Raw genomic sequence first — 20550 nt, forward strand, 5'->3', positions numbered from 1 at the left:
GTAAGTCATGATACCACATATCGACAGTGTAACCCTTGAGGGAGTGATACTGAGCTCCTCCTACGTACAGTACGTGTGTTCACCGTAAGTCATGTTACGACACATCGACAGTGTAGCCCTTCAGGAGTAATAATTGAGTGTCGCACGCAGCTGTGAATTTAAACCACAAACAAGTAACGATAAGAGCTAAGGTACCTTTACAACGAGTTTTGTGTATGTTAACATCGTACAGTACGCCTATCCTGATCCTGAAATACATCACAAATGAATAAATTGGGTATTTTCTGTGTGTAGGTTTAGCTGTCATAATGAATATAACACCAGCTCACAAAATGTCAACATACGTGATTTCACATATGCGGTTAAGTATAGCATTGTTTGTACTCTAGACTTTCGTTTTTGAACACGATTGTAGCGAACAACTGGGATACGCTAAGATGATAAGCTCTAACGTGTTTCGTTTCAATAGCATATTTTTGAATCACCCATTGACCCGGCTGGACTTTCTTTCCCGGCTTTTAAAGACACCTTCCTCTTCAGCCACTTGATCACCGAACCGATCACCGAAACACTACCTTCTCATGCTTACAGAAATTCTAGATGCACTCTTCCACATCACGTGATAGTATTAGTAACTGGCATGTGACAAGCTGATGGACGGTATTGACTATTTAACTCGTATTCCAGTCAATCAGATAGAGATACGGCGAATGTTGTAGACTCTGCAATGGAGAGGTTGGTAGCGTCGCTGGTGGTAGTCTGTACTCTGTGGGTCGTCCCCGCCACCTCTAGTGTGCAACCACCCCACATAGTGTTCATTGTGGCGGATGATTTGGGTAAGTCGCGTTATTTTTATACATCGACTTCTCAGCGCGTTACTGCTTTCCGGTGCAAGCGACCTCTTCCTGTGATATGGCGCGTAACACAGCTCTGTGTTGGCTTAAATCGTACACTGCTTCATAGGCTGAAATGACGTGTAGGTTTGCATCTGATAAGATAGCTTTATAGCTTATATCGTTTATCGCACAACACAGCACCGTAGGCCAGCTTATAAAGCACAGCACAGCCCTGTAGACTTATAGATCTATAGCACAACACAGCCCGTTGGTTTAGGCATATAGACTTATAGAGCCCCGTAGGCTTTATATAGCACAACACAGCCCTGAAGGCTTATATAGCACAACATAGCTCCGTTGGTTACATAGCACAGCTTATATATAGCCCCGTAGGCTTACATAGCACAGCATATAGACCCGTAGGCCTATATAGCACAACACAGCCCCGTAGGCTTACAGTGTGTAATTAGGCATTGTAGGCCTGCATCGGATAACATATCAATGTATATATATTAATTTAATACAATTTTTGACCCAGCTCTGTAGGCTTTTATCATACAAGATAGCTCTGTTGGCTTATGTCGTATGCTACAGCTCTGCAGACATATATTGTATATGATTAGGCATTATACACTTATATCGGATAAAATAGTCTGTATAATTACATGTTTTTGGTCATCACTGTAGGCTTTTATCATACAAAGGAGCTCTGTAAGCCTTGTGTCGTATGCCACAGCTCTGCGGGCTTATATAATTATATTCTAACGATTTGTTTGATTTAATGAAAATGTTACGTCGTGTGCTCTGACACTTTGATTAAATGTCATCGGTTATTGCTGGAGACATGCTGGAATAAAAAAATATGTGTCACAATGTTGTAGTTGTATCTCTCTGACCAGGATGGAACGATGTAGGATTTCACAACCCTCAGATGATAACTCCAAACATCGACAGTCTGGCCCGCCAGGGAGTGATACTGAACTCCTCCTACGTACAGCCCGTGTGTTCACCGTAAGTCATTTCTGGTGTCCCCCGCCGTGATATTGCTGGAATATTGCTAAAAGCGGCGTAACACAATACTCACTCACTCACTCACCGTAAGTCATGTTACGACACATCGACAGTGTAGACCTTGAGGGAGTGATACTGAACTCCTCCTACGTACAGCCCGTGTGTCCACCGTAAGTCATGTTACGATACATCGACAGTGTAGCCCTTGAGGGAGTGATACTGAACTCCACCTACGTACAGTACGTGTGTTCACCGTAAGTCATGTTACGACATCGACAGTGTAGCCCTTGAGGGAGTTATACTAAACTCCACCTACGTACAGTCCGTGTGTTCACCGTAAGTCATGTGACGACACATTGACAGTGTAGCCCATGGCAGGGAGTGATAGTGAACACCTAATACGTATAGTACGTGTGTTCACCGTAAGTCATGTTACGACGCAACGATATTTTAGCCCTTGAGGGAGTGATACTGAACTCCTCCTACGTACAGTACGTGTGTCCACCGGAAGTCATGTTACGACACATCGACAGTGTAACCCTTGAAGTAGTGATACTGAACCATTACGTTGAGTACGTGTGTTCACTGTAAGTCATGCTACAATACATCGACAGTGTAGCCCTTGAAGGAGTACTAGTGATACTGAACCATTACGTACTGTACGTGTGTTCACCGTAAGTCATGTTACGCATCATCGACAGTGTAGCCCCTCAAGGATTGATACTGAACTCCTCCGTGTCTACAGTGCGTGTGTTACGACATGTTCGTACAGAACACACATCCACATCTCATTACAATTTACATATGAGCACAGTATTACAAACAACATTTGCAGGACTAGCTACAACATCATGTTCTATGATAGTTTTCGTACATACATATCTTATATCTATGATACCTCCGGGCCTCTGCAATCAAATCGGCTGGTTTACAAAGTTTGGCATATTTGGTTGTGCTACTGATCGTGGTGGTGTTTTTTGTTCCAGTTCCCGAAACTGCTTCATGACTGGATATTACCCCTACCACACGGGGCTACAGGTGAGTCACTCACTTACTCATTGTATCCATCGCATCCCATTTGCGTAGATGATTCTTATGATGTCAGTCACTGGATTGTCTGGTCCAGAAACGATTATTAACCGACCACCGTCATATAGATGGAATATTGCTGACTGCGGCGTTAAACAACAAACAGTCCAACCAAAGTAAATCAGTCACTCACTGATCACTCTCCACACCCACCCCTCTCCTCTCGGTGTGACAAAAGCGGTCCTCAGACAAGATGACGTTTGTACACCCACGTACAGGTTACAGTTTAGTTTGTTTAATTTTATCCGATCTCCTATTCCCCAGTTCCGAGGCGGTGGTGTAGCCTGGTGGTTGAAGGCGTTCGCTCGTCATGACGAAGGTCCGGGTTTGATTCCCTACATGGGCACAGTATGTGAAGCCCATTTCTGGTGTCCCCTGCCGTGATATTGCTGGAATGTTGCTAAAATTGGCGTAAAACCAAACACACTCACTATACCCAAGTTCCAAATCGCGATCATATTTCTTAGAATGGTATTATGGTTGAAACCCTGTGATTTTCAATCACTCGGTCTTGTCGTGAGGGGCGACTACCGGGTGGTCAGGTTAGCTGACTTGATACACAGGAGCGTATGATGCATGCCCAGTGATCTCAATCACTAGATTGTCTGGTTAAGACTCGATCATTTATAGTTGGACTAATGCTGAATGCGGCAATAAATAACAAACAAAAACATGAATGATCCTTTTCAATGATTGTTTTGCACACCAGGGATTGCGTTCTTGAGATGGATGTATTTTATACAGCATGACGTGATCTTCCCGTTGATACCGGGGTATGTACCCGCCAACTTTACTATGCTGCCCCAGAAACTGAAGGAACTCGGCTATGCGACACATGCAGTCGGCAAGTAAGTTGTGGGGTTTATTTACCACGGTTAGTGGTTCAGTTACACTATAAGATGTTCACTGGTCACGAGGGTACATCAACCCATGAGCCCCGATGGACCATTGAACACTGTATTTATCTTACCGAACACCTCAATGTTAATTTTGAAATGTTTGAAGCACGGGTATCGGTTCATAATAAGGAGTACCAGAGTTAGGTAATTAGCCAATACCGACGACAGACACGAAAAACAAATTTAGAGTTATCTCCCCTCCAACAATTTGCATTCGCAAAACATCGGTAATTCCCGTACATCATACGTGACTCAATTATTCGAAATAAAGAATTTCTAACAGGAAGTACCAAATGAATTCCCACAGTTCGGCGTTCCCAGCGGGTAACATGGAAAATGTTACTCGGTGGTAAGCGGGCACATTGAAAATAACAGAAGAGCGCTCAGCCAATCACAAAACGACATTTGTGTGTGAGGTAAGTTGATGTAAGCTTCACGTTATGAAATGGTCGAACTGATGCTGGTTTAGTCTGTTACCTCTTGAGAGAAACTTGGTTCTGGCTTAACCAACATATTTGTAAGCAATTCTGGGATTCGAACCTTCGTTCATCGGACTATAGTCCCACTAAGGAACATGTCGGCGCCTTGCACGACTCACATACAAACACAGCGTGAAAAAATACTATACTCAGCAAAATTGAAAACTTGACACTGATAGATTTCTTTTTCAAGTATACGAAACAGTAGTACACAATCAAGCAATACGACTACGTCATCTTCGGAACAGATTTGTTACTGCAACTTCCACAAGTAGGAAGATGTTTGGAGGAAGGATAACTGCACAAACTGTCACAAATCGCTTGCGTGCCGCTAGACTTCGAAGATCCCATAAAGGACCAATTTCAAGGCCTCTTCATCACTGCAACCAACTGGTTTGGGCCACAAGACACATAAGGTTCAATCAAAGACAGTGGAATTCGGTTGTCTTCACCGACGAATCTCGATTCACATTGAGGGCTGGAGTGTACCACAGGCGAGGTGAACGTCACGGTTAAATCTGCGTCACGGTTAAATCGGCGTCCGTGACGTGGACAGATTTGGTGGTGAAGTGTAATGGTATGGGTCCGTTTTGAGCACACGGACGTTATCCCGTTGTTGTTGTTCAAGGGAATGCTGCCCATTTATACAGAGACATGGCCCTAGACGGACGTTCCAACAAGACAACGATTGACAGCATACGGCAATTCTTACACAGAATTTTCTACGAAATGCCGGGATTAAAGTTCTGGATTGGCCGTCGCGTAGCCCCCACCTCAATCCTATTTAACACATCTGGGACGATTTGGGTCCACGTGTTCGTCAGCAAGTAAATCCACCAGAGACGTTGCAAGATCTTCAACGTCACCTTGTTGAGCAATGGCGACGTCTTCCTCGGGGTTTGTTTACTAGCGTTCTAAGCTCCATGAGGACACGTTGTGTGGCTGAAAGAGACGCAAGAGGAAGTCACAACCCTTATCTGAAGACCTCAGTTGATTTTTTTTACGCTGTAAACTTCATTTTGGAGGGTACCTTGACATCATGAACGTTGTCGTTGTTAAAGAGGTTCGGCGAGACTTGTTTTTTTGTTTACCGTTGATGTCAAGATGTTCTGTGCACAGCATACAACTATAATTAATGTCTTAAACCAAATATTAAAAAGTTACTCCGGAAAATCCTGAGTATCAAATTTTGAGTTTTGCTCATTATAGTTATCAGACTATCATACAAGTTATAACATTATCACACTAATTATCAGATTATCATACTAATTATCAGATTATCATACCAGTTATCAGATTATCACACTAATTATCAGATTATCATACTAGTTATCAGACTTTCATACTAGTTATCAGATTATCATACTAGTTATCAGATTATCACACTAATTATCAGATTATCATACTAATTATCAGATTATCATACCAGTTATCAGATTATCACACTAATTATCAGATTATCATACTAGTAATCAGACTTTCATACTAGTTATCAGATTATCATACTAGTTATCAGATTATCACACTAATTATCAGATTATCATACTAGTTATCAGATGATCATACAGTTATGATCGCACTAGTTATTATCATACTAGTTATCAGATGATCATACTAGTTATCAGATGATCATACTAGTTATCAGGTGATCATACTAATTATCAGATTATCATACTAGTTATCAGATTATCACACTAATTATCAGATTATCATACTAATTATCAGATTATCATACTAGTTATCAGATTATCATACTAGTTATCAGATTATCATACTAGTTATCAGATTATCATACTAGTTATCAGATTATCATACTAGTTATCAGATTATCATACTAGTTATCAGATTATCATACTAGTTATCAGATTATCATACTAGTTATCAGACTATCATACTTAGTTATCAGATTATCATACTAGTTATCAGATTATCATACTAGTTATCAGATTATCATACTAGTTATCAGATTATCATACTAGTTATCAGGTGATCAAACTAGTTATCAGATTATCATACTAGTTATCAGGTGATCAAACTAGTTATCAGATTATCATACGAGTTATCAGATGATCATACGAGTTATCAGATTATCACACTAGTTATCAGATTATCACACGAGTTATCAGATTTCCAATTGTAAGCATGTAAAAAGGTATCTGAAGCAGGGTCTGCTCACATGACATGTGACCTAAACTGACTGGGTAGGGACGTCACGATGCGTCCATGAAACTAGTAAGTTCATCAGACTGGAATTGTGCAATTTTATTGGCTGGTTGGCGCCGGACGTTACTGGTTTGCCTGGTCCAGATTCGATCATATACAGACGGAACATGTGAAGTAGGAATATGAATATGTCTGGGGCATGCTACCTCTATTACGACTTCCACGTATGTATGTAAAAATAATATGAAATTTATGTTGTTTTTATCAGATGGCATCTCGGGTTCTGTAACTGGAAATACACCCCTACAATGCGTGGCTTTGACTCGTTCCTCGGCTATTATAATGGAGCAGAGGACTACTACACTCGCGTCAGAGGTAGGGAAGGTTGTTGGTAACTGTTTCGACATACATGTATGTTGTGTACAACATTTAGACGACCGATGAATGAAGCATACCGGAACATAAGCAACAGTGAAGCTGAATCGTCCTCTCAAACGCTTTGACCTCAAAATCCAGTGATGCTTAACAGACCAGGTTTTGACATCGTCATCGATTAAATTCGTCTGAGTACACTAAACATATCCTTAACACAGAGGCTAAACACCTGGTGCCCTGTTCTTACAGATACCCAGGGTGTCTTTCAATCGGAGTTCACAATATGGTCTATGTAGTATATACCCAAATCACCTTCGACCAGTGGTTTACTTTTCCAATACGGACCAGTAAATTGACACACATAATTCGGTATCAAGTTTAATTTAGTGTGCTTCGATGTAAGCTTCGACATTACGAGACATATTGATTGCCAATACAAAGCCGATTACATCTTAATCCCAAAATATTTTGAGAGATCTCACAGCAGTATTTGTGTTTTACAGATGACGGGTTTGACTTCCGGTTCAATAAAACAGTGGCAAGAAATTACAGTGGACCTTACTCCGCGGTACGTCATTGAGCAAGCATTAGACAGTGAGCAGCACCGCATCGTTCAACTGAAGTCAAACAATTATGCTTTACAGAGACCAGGGCCAAAAATAGGTTTTCACTTTTTCATTTAGCGACTATATCAGGGCAATCTAATATTTCAGAACTTCGAATTCTTTTGTCTTTTAGTATCCCACCATCCTTTATAGGAAACTCCATAGAGGATCCTCCATGTAAATTCAGTACAATCCATAAATGATCAACACCTGGCCTCAGTACAATCCATAGATGATCAGCACGTGGCTTCAGTACAATCCATATATGATCAGCACATGGCTTCAGTTCTTTGATGGGCATTTAAGAAGTTGAGTTGACTAAGCATGATGACAATTTTTATGGATATACAACTTCTTTTATTCTGTGAAGGGCGATTATTTTATCAAGTGATGGTAGGCTTTAGGACTGTAGTATCCTTTGTCTCTGTTGATGGAAGGGCCTATCTTCTTGATGTGTACAGCTTCCAAACGTTTACGAATTTTGTAGTCTGACTCCAAAGAGGCAACAGCATCCAGAACCTCTTGCATGTCACAGGTAGACCCCTCAGGTGTGGTTTACCACAAAGAATGTGACTGCGGTGACTCCTTTGTTGGAGAAACACCAAGACCACTCACCCTCAGGATCAAGGAACACCAGGCTTCAGTTAGGAACAACAATTCTAAATCAGCCATTGCTGACCACATCAAAGCCCACCCTAACCACACCATCAACTGGGACAACACCAAGACCATAGAAAGAAACCAGTCAGACTACTAAATCCGTAAACTTTTGGAAGCTGTATTCAAATATATTCTTGAATCATTTGGGTCACAGATGTTTTGGGCCAAATTCTAACACGTGGTAAATTCAACCAAAACAGCCAAATACCGTGGTCAAATACTCCACCTTTTGGGAACCTCAATTTGAAAACCTATTTCTGTTAATGTTTTCGAACCAAGATTTGTTTGTTTTCAGATGACGTTTGCCTCGCGAGCTGAAGAAATCATCAGGACCCACGACAAGACCAAACCCCTGTACCTGTACCTGCCCTTCCAGTCTGTCCACGAACCACTACAGGTAGCTCAGATACCCCCATACACACTCGTGAGATACTACAGGTAGCTCAGATACACCCCGTACACACATCGTAGTAGAATTATAACACACAAGGTGGTATACACACACCGTACAGTACCTTTACTGTATCAGAGTAGGAGGATAACGACTCATCAAGCTGTACAACATACAACCAATAACTACTGTGTATGGACCTAGTATATTGCATGTACCTTGTGTACACTGTCAGTGAGTACCAAGCCAACTGTTTCAGGTTCCACAACGATTTGAAGATATGTACAGGAACATCACGACGAAACAGCGGAGGACATATTGTGGTAATTTATGTGACGATCATCTTCAAAAATGGGTATTTTGAAGCACGTCTTGTACGGACGATTCTGATTATAAAACGACTACATTTCCGAAAGGACAATCACCGACATAAATGTGTACATATTTCCAAAACAAAGACGGACAGAGACCGTCACATATTTCTAAAGGTCAATAGCTGTTGAACGTGAAGTCAAAGGACAATTTTTGATAGGTAAGTGTACATATACATGTATACAAAGGAACAATGATTTGGACGATGTCTTCTGGAACATTACTGTGTGCATTAATGGAATTCCACTGTACAGATTAAGCCACAAAACTAAAGTGTCAAAATGAGCACACCAGAGTCGACAATCCACTGCATCCTGGTATTTCATCGTAGCAAAACCGTTTTGAGAGAAAACAAAGAAAAGTTTATCCCTGAGACATTTTCTTTAATTGGTAAATTCTGGAATGAGATAGAGAAACCCAAAATAATTGTCTATTTTTAAAGCATCGTAATTTAAAACCTATCGGATACAAATTTATTGCAAAAGAAAATCAAGCACTATTGTTGCTTCAGTGAAATTTCAGACAGCAGGAAAGAACTCACGGATGTTGTGTGTCAAGATCGGGTCACCATGTACTGTCCGGTTACTGCGAATGAAGGTGCAGTTGTAGGACTAATACATTCAAGGAATCATTGTACCATCCGATACCATTATGTCCAGCTCGACCGAACTTTGCAGTCGACTAATGACGTACATTGAGGAGTCTCATGGCTAATTTTGGTAAATGCTGACATGAGCAAGAGAACACAAATCTCCCAATATTCTTGGGGTCGTATATATCTGTACATATACAGGAAGATATATATCACTTCCATTCAATAATTGAAGGATTCAGTTCACCAGTGAACCTGTCATCATGACCTTTGTTGACCACTGGTTTGATCTCTGACACACTCAAACTCTGCAGGACGCCATGTTATATCATTCCTTCTGTACATGCCAGGCCATTGTTGACCACTGGTTTGATCTCTGACACACTCAAACTCTGCAGGACGCCATGTTATATCATTCCTTCTGTACATGCCAGGCCATTGTTGACCACTGGTTTGATCTCTGACACACTCAAACCCTGCAGGACGCCTTGTTCATATCATTCCTTCTGTACATGCCAGGCCATTGTTGACCACTGGTTTGATCTCTGACACACTCAAACTGTGCAGGACGCCATGTTATATCATTCCTTCTGTACATGCCAGGCATGGTATCGGCGCTGGATGAGGCGATCGGCAACATCACCCAGGCACTACGAGACAGCGGCCTCATAGACAACCTCCTACTCGTCTTCACCACCGACGTGCGTCATTAAGGCAACGGGGAAACATAACGGGGAAACAAAACTGGGTTTTACAAGATTAGATATCTTTATAATGGTTTCATTGTAGCATGGGAAGACGTGGTTTGTAGTTAAATAATTGTAGAATTTTCTTTTAACGTACATTAGTAAGAAGAGTATTGTCTAAAGCATTATTAGTTATGCATGTCTTCAGCGAGATGTTCGTAGATTTATGATGTGAACTGGCATCAACATGCTATATCCTTCAATTATTAATGATAAAAATAATAATGATAAAACGTATTGACACAGAACGGTGGCCCTACTTACGCCGGGGCGAACAACCTGCCTCTCCGGGGGGCCAAGACGACTCTGTGGGAAGGAGGGACCAAGGGAACGGCGTTCGTGTACAGTAAGACGTTGTTGAAGAAGTTGAAATACACCAACACAGGGTTGAGTCATACTTAAGGGAGAGGTTACACCAACACAGGGTGAGTCATACTTAAGGGAGAGGTTAACCCATCACAGGGTGAGTCATACTTAAGGGAGAGGTTACACCATCACAGGGTGAGTCATACTTAAGGGAGAGGTTAACCCATCACAGGGTGAGTCATACTTAAGGGAGAGGTTACACCTTCACAGGGTGAGTATTTCTTAAGGGAGAGGTTACACCATCACAGAGGTTACACCATCACAGAGTCAGTCACTTAAGGGAGAGGTTACACCATCACAGGGTGTGAGTCATACTTAAGGGAGAGGTTACACCATCACAGGGTGAGTCATACTTAAGGGAGAGGTTACACCATCACAGGGTGAGTCATTTTAAGGGAGGGTTACACCATCACAGGGTGGAGTCATTCTTCACCATCACAGGGTGAGGTCACTTAAGGGAGAGGTTACACCATCACAGGGTGAGTCATTCTTAAGGAAGAGGTTACACCATCACAGGGTGAGTCATACTTAAGGGAGAGAGGTTACACCATCACAGGGTGAGTCATACTTAAGGGAGAGGTTACACCACAGGGTGGAGTCATACTTAAGGGAGAGGTTCCACCCATCACAGGGTGAGTCATCACAGGGTGAGTCATACTTAAGGGAGAGGTTCCACCATCACAGGGTGAGTCATACTTAAGGGAGAGGTTCCACCATCACAGGGTGAGTCATACTTAAGGGAGAGGTTACACCATCACAGGGTGAGTCATACTTAAGGGAGAGGTTACACCATCACAGGGTGAGTCATACTTAAGGGAGAGGTTACACCACCATCACAGGGTGAGTCATACTTAAGGGAGAGGTTACCACCATCACAGGGTGAGTCATACTTAAGGGAGAGGTTACACCATCACAGGGTGAGTCATTCTTAAGGGAGAGGTTACACCATCACAGGGTGAGTCATACTTAAGGGAGAGGTTACACCATCACAGGGTGAGTCATATTCTTAAGGGAGTTCCACCATTAGAGGTTACACCATCACAGGGTGAGTCATACTTAAGGGAGAGGTTACACCATCACAGGGTGAGTCATACTTAAGGGAGAGGTTACACCATCACAGGGTGAGTCATACTTAAGGGAGAGGTTCCACCATCACAGGGTGAGTCATACTTAAGGAAGAGGTTCCACCATCACAGGGTGAGTTCCACCATCACAGGGTGAGAGGAGGAAGAGGTTCATTCCTAAGGAGAGGTTCCACCATCACAGGGTGAGTCATACTTAAAGGGAGAGGTTCCACCATCACAGGGTGAGTCATTCTTAAGGGAGAGGTTCCACCATCACAGGGTGAGTCATTCTTAAGGGAGAGGTTCCACCATCACAGGGTGAGTCATACTTAAGGGAGAGGTTCCACCATCACAGGGTGAGTCATTCTTAAGGGAGAGGTTACACCATCACAGGGTGAGTCATTCCTAAGGGAGAGGTTCCACCATCACAGGGTGAGTCATTCTTAAGGGAGAGGTTACACCATCACAGGGTGAGTCATACTACCACCATAAGGGGGAGAGGTTAAAGGGACAGGTTCCACCATCACAGGGTGGAGAGTCCACCATTCTTAAGGGAGAGGTTACACCATCAGAGGGGTGAGTCATACTTAAGGGAGAGGTTACACCATCACAGGGTGAGTCATACTTAAGGGAGAGGTTACACCATCACAGGGTGAGTCATACTTAAGGGAGAGGTTACACCATCACAGGGTGAGTCATACTTAAGGGAGAGGTTCCACCATCACAGGGTGAGTCATACTTAAGGGAGAGGTTACACCATCACAGGGTGAGTCATACTAAAGGGAGAGGTTACACCATCCATCACAGGGTTCCACCATCACAGGGTGAGTCATACTTAAGGGAGAGGTTCCACCATCACAGGGTGAGTCATACTTAAGGGAGAGGTTCCACCATCACAGGGTGAGTCATTTCTTAAGGGAGGACCATCACAGAGTCATGCTTAAGGGAGGAGGTTCCACCATCACAGGGTGAGTCATTCTTAAGGGAGAGGTTCCACCATCACAGGGTGAGTCATACTTAAGGGAGAGGTTCCACCATCACAGGGTGAGTCATTCTTAAGGAAGAGGTTCCACCATCACAGGGTGAGTCATACTTAAGGGAGAGGTTCCACCATCACAGGGTGAGTCATACTTAAGGGAGAGGTTCCACCATCACAGGGTGAGTCATTCCTAAGGGAGAGGTTCCACCATCACAGGGTGAGTCATACTTAAGGGAGAGGTTCCACCATCACAGGGTGAGTCATTCCTAAGGGAGAGGTTACACCATCTCAGGGTGAGTCATACTTAAGGGATAGAACTGTAGTCGGTATTTTTACTTGAGTCGCCCTTGCAGATGTATAGATTCATCGGCTGGTGTCGCGAGCTGCTCTTTACAGCTCATGGTACTAGGTTGTATCGCCAGAGGGTTCTAATCGAGGACGATAACGCATATGGATTTAACCGTATTTTGTTTTTAATATTTTGTGTGTAATATAAGTATTTTGTGTGTTGCAGAATGATACACGCTGTTGACTGGTTCCCAACACTCCTCCACCTGGCTGGGGGTCGACCAGGTGAGTTGTTTATGTGTATGTTTGAGTGAATGAGTGAGTGAGTGAGTGACTCACAATTTAAGACCTATTCCAACAGTGCCAGGACGTGGGAAACTAGTAATGGATATCAGATTCTGGGCGGTGGGGTAGCCTAGTGGTTAAAGCGTTCGCTCGTCACGCCAAGGACGTACTCTGGTTCGATTCCCTACATGGATACAATGTCTGAAGCCCATTTCTGGTGTCCCCCGCCGTGATATTGCTGAAATATTGCTAAAAGCCGCGTAAAACTAAACTCACTCACTTGTTTTGAGCTGGTTACGAAAAAAGATAAGATGATCAGGATAACTGTTCTGTGTAGATAGGGTAGTATCATTTACTTCCTCCCAACACTCTAGCTTTGGGAGAAACATTAACTGCTTGTAATCTCAGACCCCGGCTTGGATGGCGTGAACCAGTGGGACATGCTGAGTAAGAACTGGCCCAGCAACAGGTTGGAGTTTGTCTACAACATAGACGACCTCAGGAACAACTCAGCCATCAGGTCTGTACCCAGCTTAACGTCTCCGATACTTTATTAATGTCCTTTGAGTTACTAATTTGAAGTGAATACCCAAGACGCATTTGCTACCATCACGAAAAAAAACCCATCCTATAGAATTACTCAGACGAGCAGAAGACATTCTGTGCTATGTTCGTGATAAGGCAGATGGAGAAGGTGACGTCACATTCGTAATGAGTACGTCCGGGTTGAAAGTGCTTATCGGAGTAGGAAATTGTCCAGGATATTCAAGGATGCGAACGCTGCACAATATATGTCATTTTACTATGGAATGCAATTCACAGGCCATTTCCATTCACGTGAAACCCATGAACTTCACGAATCTGTCTTGGAACCCACGTTCAAGTTTCTGGGTTACCTAGGAGACATACCTCCATATGAAATTGTGTTTTTTATAACTTGCCTAGCGTCACCGTATTGTCAGCAACAGATGGGTGATGATCTATGTTGCCTCTGCTAGGTATGGGGATATGAAGCTGATATACGGCAAGCCCGGAGACTTCAACGACTGGTACCCATTGCCGAGGTTGGATGAAATTTTCCAAATGGACAAAAAGACATGGCCCCAATACCAGCTGTATAACCTTACAGGTATGGCCTTCTAAGCTGATCTGTCACAGAGTAGGTGTACATAATTGTCTGTTGTCAGCATTTGGAGATTGTCACTTTCCATGTACAATGTTAGTTGGGTCAGATTAGGCTGCAATAACGCCAGTAGAATATAACCATGGCGACTATCCCATGGACTAATGGCCTAAGTTGCTGAAATGATCTAAATTGTGTGTGTCTGCTCATCAAAAGCCAGAATCGCATTCAGTGAAAAGAGCATTTCTCTCTTGAGGATTGTGAATACCAAAATAACCTTCAACAGGTTCCCGATCCACAAAGCGTTCGTACCGCTACGACATTCGTAAGTCTATGATAAACTGTAGAGTTACCACAGATCGTAACGTTACGAACGCTTTGTGGATCGGTACCCTGGACCATAATCACATACAGGACTCCAAATAATGACGATTGAGTGAATGCTATATAACTATAGAGAGCATTGACAGCTGTGGACGGTGGGAGGGGAAAAACAGCTTGCCAAGTCAACCGAGGGCTGATGACATGTGACCACAAACCCAGGCTGCTGAGACGTGCTGGCAACAGGTCATCTCAGTCTCCTAGCTTTACCAGGCTATCCTGATCAGTTGCCATGTCTGACGCACTGGGGATAGATGTATCTGCCCGAATAATAAAGTGTAGACATTTCGTTATTCATTCGGAGATATTTTAAGTTGCCAGCATTATCAAGTTTGGCACTGAAACGTATAAGCCCTTTCGTCACAGCCAAAGGGAGCACAAAGCAAAACGGGCATTTCATGCTTAGACATTTCAAGTTCGCAGTAATGTTAATTTGAAGATATTTTGAGTTGGCAGCATTATCAAGTTTAACACTAAAACGTATTGCCCCTTCCAGCTGACCCGACTGAACACCATGACCTGGCGACCAAGTTCCCCGACCTCCTGGCCTCCATGAAGCTGAGACTGGAGAAGTGGAGACAGTCCATGGTACCGGCACACTACCCCCCTCAAGACCCCAAGGGTGATCCCAAGAACTGGGGTGGAGTGTGGTCCCCCGGATGGTGCTAGAATGCGTAGAGCAGCTTGTGTAAGCTGCACAATGTAAATGAGAAATCTAGATTCAATATATTTTAATCCTTATGCACCATGTAAATAAATATGATTTCACTGTACATTGGTTCTTTTCTTAATCTCCCTGAACCACCAAGAAACGTTATAGTCCAGGAGGAGAATCTCAAAAGGGGCCTAGAAATAGGATTTCGTAGCCTCCCTAGTACTGATTTTGTTTGACACTATTTTCAGTTAGTATGATGTCTTGGGCTCATGAAAAGGCCTGTAATACTCTCAGATTGTGGTATCAGTTTTTTTTTACAGGCCATTATATGTGGTGGGGGTCTGGGGGCATTTTCATCACATTTGGTTTGCTGCCCGACAACACCTCAAAGTTAATCATTAATAGTTTTACTACCATCAATCAGATCACTTTCTATTTTGACTTCTGTGTACTGCTAAAGGATGTAGAAATTATTTGGACATAATTTTGTTTTGAAAAAATCAAAATGGCCGCCATTATGGCCGCCATTTTGTTTTGTCGTGTTTTGCCTTCTCAGCACTTAAATCTACATAAAATGTACATCGAATGTTTCCATTTACATCCAAAGTTGATACTTTTGATGTGTTTTGACATTTGTTTTCCTAGAATGATGGCTTTGGCACAAAACAAGTCATTTTGTATGGTCATAGCATGGTAATTTAATGTTTTACAGCCATTCTTTGAGACAGGGGTATTTTGGCATTTCTCAGTCTTTTCATGGAAATGTGTCAGAGTGATTTATTTAATGGCAGTTTACATTATTTTGTTACTAAAACAAGTTGTTTTGTTTTCTCTTTACTTCTAGAGTGACGGCATGTTATTAGGAATGCTTACATATTACCCAGATTTCAAAATGGCCGCCAAAGTGGCCGCCATTGTAGTTTTAACTACATATACTTAGTGGAGGACTAAATTTGTAACTGATATGAAATCCAAACAAATCATTTGGTGTCTAATGTTGAATACAGTATAGGAATAGAGCTAAATTTCAATGATAAGGTCATTCAAAGCTTCACACTCCTAAAATATTTGATGAAATAACATTATCCAAAAGTGTTTGAAAACTATGCTTCATGGCCGATAACTACGTCTGTTTTGGTTGTAGGCATTCAAATTGATCTATCAGATAACTCTTAATCACTTTTGATACATCCATAAGCTTGCAATTAACCCTCCTTTTCACTTTCTTTCATTTCATATGTTACTTCATGTCACAATCGGACCTGCAGAGATGTGGGTTAGAATTTATCTTCAATAACCCAATAACGGGATCTGGTAACGTTGTCAGGCTCGCTGACTGGGTTGACACATGTCATCGTATCTCAATTGCACAGATTGATGTTCATGCTGTTGATTCCTTGATTGTCTGGTCCAGACACGATTATTTACAGACTGCCGCCATATAGATGGAGTATTGCTGAATGCAGTGTAAAACTAAACTCACTCACTCACTCATGTCAGAATCGGAGTCATCTACTGGCAACAAGTCAAATGTGTTCGGGCAACAATCATCTGCCATACAAAAAGACATGCCTATGTGCACACTATATCATTCTTTCTGCTGGCATGCTGACTTTTTGCATTTACACGATGTCAGTTCAACCAATCCACGGGGAGCAGGATCTCGACATCAGAATAGGATAAGCTGACCATCACAAATGCTCCAACCATGGTCAACTGGTGAAGGGATGTTCATGATTGGTTGCAGAGACTGTTTCCAAACATGGACTTGGTAGTTTATTCTTTCAATGTGATGTTTTAGACTGTTGGATGTTGGTGGGAGGTTTTCATTCAATATCTTGTGTCATCTACAGACATCACTGGATTATTTGGTACATGAATAGAACTCACAAACTGGCCACAAGATATAATGAGTGTTTCTTGAACATCCAAATTGTCATCCATTTGTTGTGTGAAGTTTCTCATTCCTGGGCTTTACATCCTTTCTTGGAATCAATGTAGAAAAGGTTTTCAGGTTCAGTCGATGTAAAGGTGACCACAAGTTTGTCCTGGAAGAGTTCAATCGACTACTTATGATGTTATCCCTTTGCTCTGCCCCAATCTGTTTAACATGCAAGAGGCTGTGAATCATATCCTTTGGGACAACAACTCCACTTCCAATGTTCACAAGATGCAGACATCATTCATTTGGAAGATTGAGTGGATTTGTCATCAACCCTGATGTGAACATGGACATTTCTAGTGTTCATTTTACAATGGCCCATTCAGATGGAACATTAAGAAAGAACATCAAAAGCGGTTTGTTAAATGAACTTTAAAAGCTTTTGGTCCTTCGCTGCTTATACTAGCAGAAGAGAGAATGTTGCCAGTTCATATAGTTGATGGAATGGCAAAATTGCAAATGTTCAGAAAGGGAGCTGCTTCCACATTTGGACACTTGGCTGATATGCATTGAGACAACTTCACTTTAATTCTGAATCGAACAGACTGTATTAGAGTTGATGTTGTTTGGGACAGGTATGCCAGACAAGATTCAATCAAAGCAGGGGAGCAAATCAAAAGAGGATCGCCAACGGCGCTAGAAGTCAAGATTGTTGGCAAAAACAAACCACTGCCAAGACAATGGGGGAAAAAACATCAGCAGTCCTGTCAACAAGTCTAGTCTTGTAGCATGTATGAACGAACGATGGTGTTCTGTTTGTCCAGCCATGCTACCTGTTGGTAAAGCCTGAGTCACACCAATGTAGTTCTTAGGACGTCCTGCCCTGTCCAAACAATAACTGTAAAGTGACCTCGAACGGGATAGAACGTGTAACTTTTGTATAAATTACAATGCTAGTTTGATCATAAACAGTTCTCAGTACGTCTGTCTCGTCTTTACCCTGTCCTCAGACAGTTGGTGTTACGTTTAGAGTGGGTAGAATTGCCCGTTCACCCCGTGTGGACAACGTTTTCAAGCAGTCCAATCCTGTCCATAGTCACTTTATATCCCTTCTGAACTAAACCTATCTCGTTCTTAATGCGCACAACCCCGTTCTAACTCATTCTTCTAAACCAACTCATTTTCAGGCACTTCTTCCCATTCTCACTACTTTCTCACTCCGTTTCTAGTGTGTGCAATCGTAATAGCAATCATTTCCTGGTTCGATTTATATAAATACCCTGCCCATTCTTATTCCGTTCTCAATTTCAAGGTGGAAACATTGACATCACCATGCCTCCAAGGAAGATGACATCACCATGCCTCCAAGGAAGAAGAAGGGTGAACATCTAATTTATAAAGGGGTCAATGCGTTCAAGAAGTTCATCAAACATGGGTAGGGTGATTCTCAAGAAGTTGTAGAAGGGCTCATGATCATCAAGGCGGAGCTCGTCCATCAGTTGATGATAATGTCCCACAGCTATTCACCTCTCAGGTTTAAGCCAGTTCCTCACCCAACAAGTTCTTGTGTTTCCCTTCTTTATTGCTCTACCAACTCATTGTTCTCTTGCTCTGCTTCCGATAAAATTACAGGAAACCAGCATTCAATATTCTGACAGCTGCAAACTTGTTCATAGAAACTCTATCCCAAATGACGACCATGTTAAAAACGCATGTATATATACCCTACCTTGTCATATCGTAATGCACACAGAGTTGACATAGTAAGGACTGCATGAGAACTACATAAACATACTAACAACGAGTAGAACGTGATGAAAACCAATTGCAAACTGTTAGAACCGTGTACTACAAGTTTCTTCAGAACGATTCATTTTGTTTTGAACATATTTGCTTGGAATAGCGACTAACTAGAGTTCAGTAGAGTTCTGCAAACGGGATGGACCAGGTGGAAACTGTGTACAAACGTATTGCAATTGATGCCGGACTGCACTACGTCCTCACACATACCCAGTAAAATTGAAGCGCCGCGATTCCGTTCTTAGTATGGCAATCTCATTTTACGTACGTTATTACTCCGTCCCATTTTAGAACGTGTAGAACGTTCGACATGGGGAATTGACTTACATAAGTCCTCTGAAAATCACCAACAAAAAAAAACACAATTGACACTGACATCCAAAAAGGATGTAAAGCCTAGGGATGAGAAGCTTCACACAACAAATGGATGACAATTTGGATGTTCAAGAAACACTCATTATATCTTGTGGCCAGTTTGTGAGTTCTATGCATGTACCAAATAATCCAGTGATGTCTGTAGATGACACAAGATATTGAATGAAAACCTCCCACCAACATCCAACAGTCTAAAACATCACATTGAAAGAGTAAACTACCAAGTCCATGTTTGGAAACAGTCTCTGCAACCAATCATGAACATCCCTTCACCAGTTGACCATGGTTGGAGCATTTGTGATGGTCAGCTATTCTAATGTCGAGAGATCCTGCTCCCCGTGGATTGGTTGAACTGACATCGTGTAAATGCAAAAAGTCAGCATGCCAGCAGAAAGAATAATATAGTGTGCACAGAGACATGTCTATTTGTATGGCAGATGATTGTTGCCAGTAGATGACTCCGATTCTGACATGAGTGAGTGAGTGAGTTTAATTTTACGCACTCTGTTATATTCGGGCTATATGGCGACAGTCTGTAAATAATCGAGTCTGGACCAGACAACCCAGGGATCAACAGCATGAACATCAATCTGTGCAATTGAGATACGATGACATGTGTCCACCCAGTCAGCGAGCCTGACAACCCGTTCCCGTTAGTCGCCTCTTACGACAAGCATGGGTTATTGAAGGTCCATTCTAACCCGGATCTTCACAGGTCCGATTGTGACATGAAGTAACATATGACATGAAAGAAAGTGAAAAGGAGGGTTAATTGCAAGCTTATGGATGTATCAAAAGTGATTAAGAGTTATCTGATAGAACAATTTGAATACCTACAACCAAAGCTTAGACGTAGTTATCGGCCATGAAGCATAGTTTTCAAACACTTTTGGATAATGTTATTTCATCAAATATTTTAGGAGTGTGAAGCTTTGATTGACCCATCATCGAAATTTAGCTCTATTCCTATACTGTATTCAACATTAGACACCAAATGATTTGTTTGGATTTCATATCAGTACAAATTTAGTCCTCCACTAAGTATATGTAGTTAAACTACGATGGCGGCCATTTTGGCGGCCATTTTGAAATCTTGGTAATATGTAAACATTCCTAATAACATGCCGTCACTCT

The 20550-nt window shown here is 42.1% G+C and overlaps 1 protein-coding gene across 5 annotated transcripts in view; it reads left to right on the plus strand.

Annotated features, from left to right (window-relative positions):
* Positions 1-508: 508 nt before the first annotated feature.
* LOC124286414 (arylsulfatase B-like) overlaps positions 509-20550 on the plus strand; it is a 121323-nt gene continuing 101281 nt past the window's right edge. For 2 of the 5 annotated variants that reach the window (XM_046722784.1, XM_046722786.1), the window contains exons 1-13: positions 509-836; positions 1736-1847; positions 2834-2885; positions 3681-3784; positions 6746-6852; positions 7356-7420; positions 8413-8514; positions 8768-8831; positions 10076-10173; positions 10465-10604; positions 13142-13200; positions 13609-13720; positions 14199-14329. In XM_046722784.1, the coding sequence (XP_046578740.1) occupies positions 728-836; positions 1736-1847; positions 2834-2885; positions 3681-3784; positions 6746-6852; positions 7356-7420; positions 8413-8514; positions 8768-8831; positions 10076-10173; positions 10465-10604; positions 13142-13200; positions 13609-13720; positions 14199-14329 (1255 nt within the window). In that variant the 5' untranslated portion in view covers positions 509-727. Of the gene's footprint in view, positions 837-1717; positions 1848-2833; positions 2886-3680; positions 3785-6745; positions 6853-7355; positions 7421-8412; positions 8515-8767; positions 8832-10075; positions 10174-10464; positions 10605-13141; positions 13201-13608; positions 13721-14198; positions 14330-15200; positions 15478-20550 lie in introns of those variants that run through there. The other 3 variants (XM_046722783.1, XM_046722789.1, XM_046722785.1) reach the window with 3 other exon arrangements.

This window comes from Haliotis rubra, unplaced genomic scaffold (genome assembly GCF_003918875.1).
Source record: "Haliotis rubra isolate DU_JTF1 unplaced genomic scaffold, ASM391887v1 Scf382, whole genome shotgun sequence".
Classification (NCBI taxonomy): domain Eukaryota; kingdom Metazoa; phylum Mollusca; class Gastropoda; order Lepetellida; family Haliotidae; genus Haliotis; species Haliotis rubra.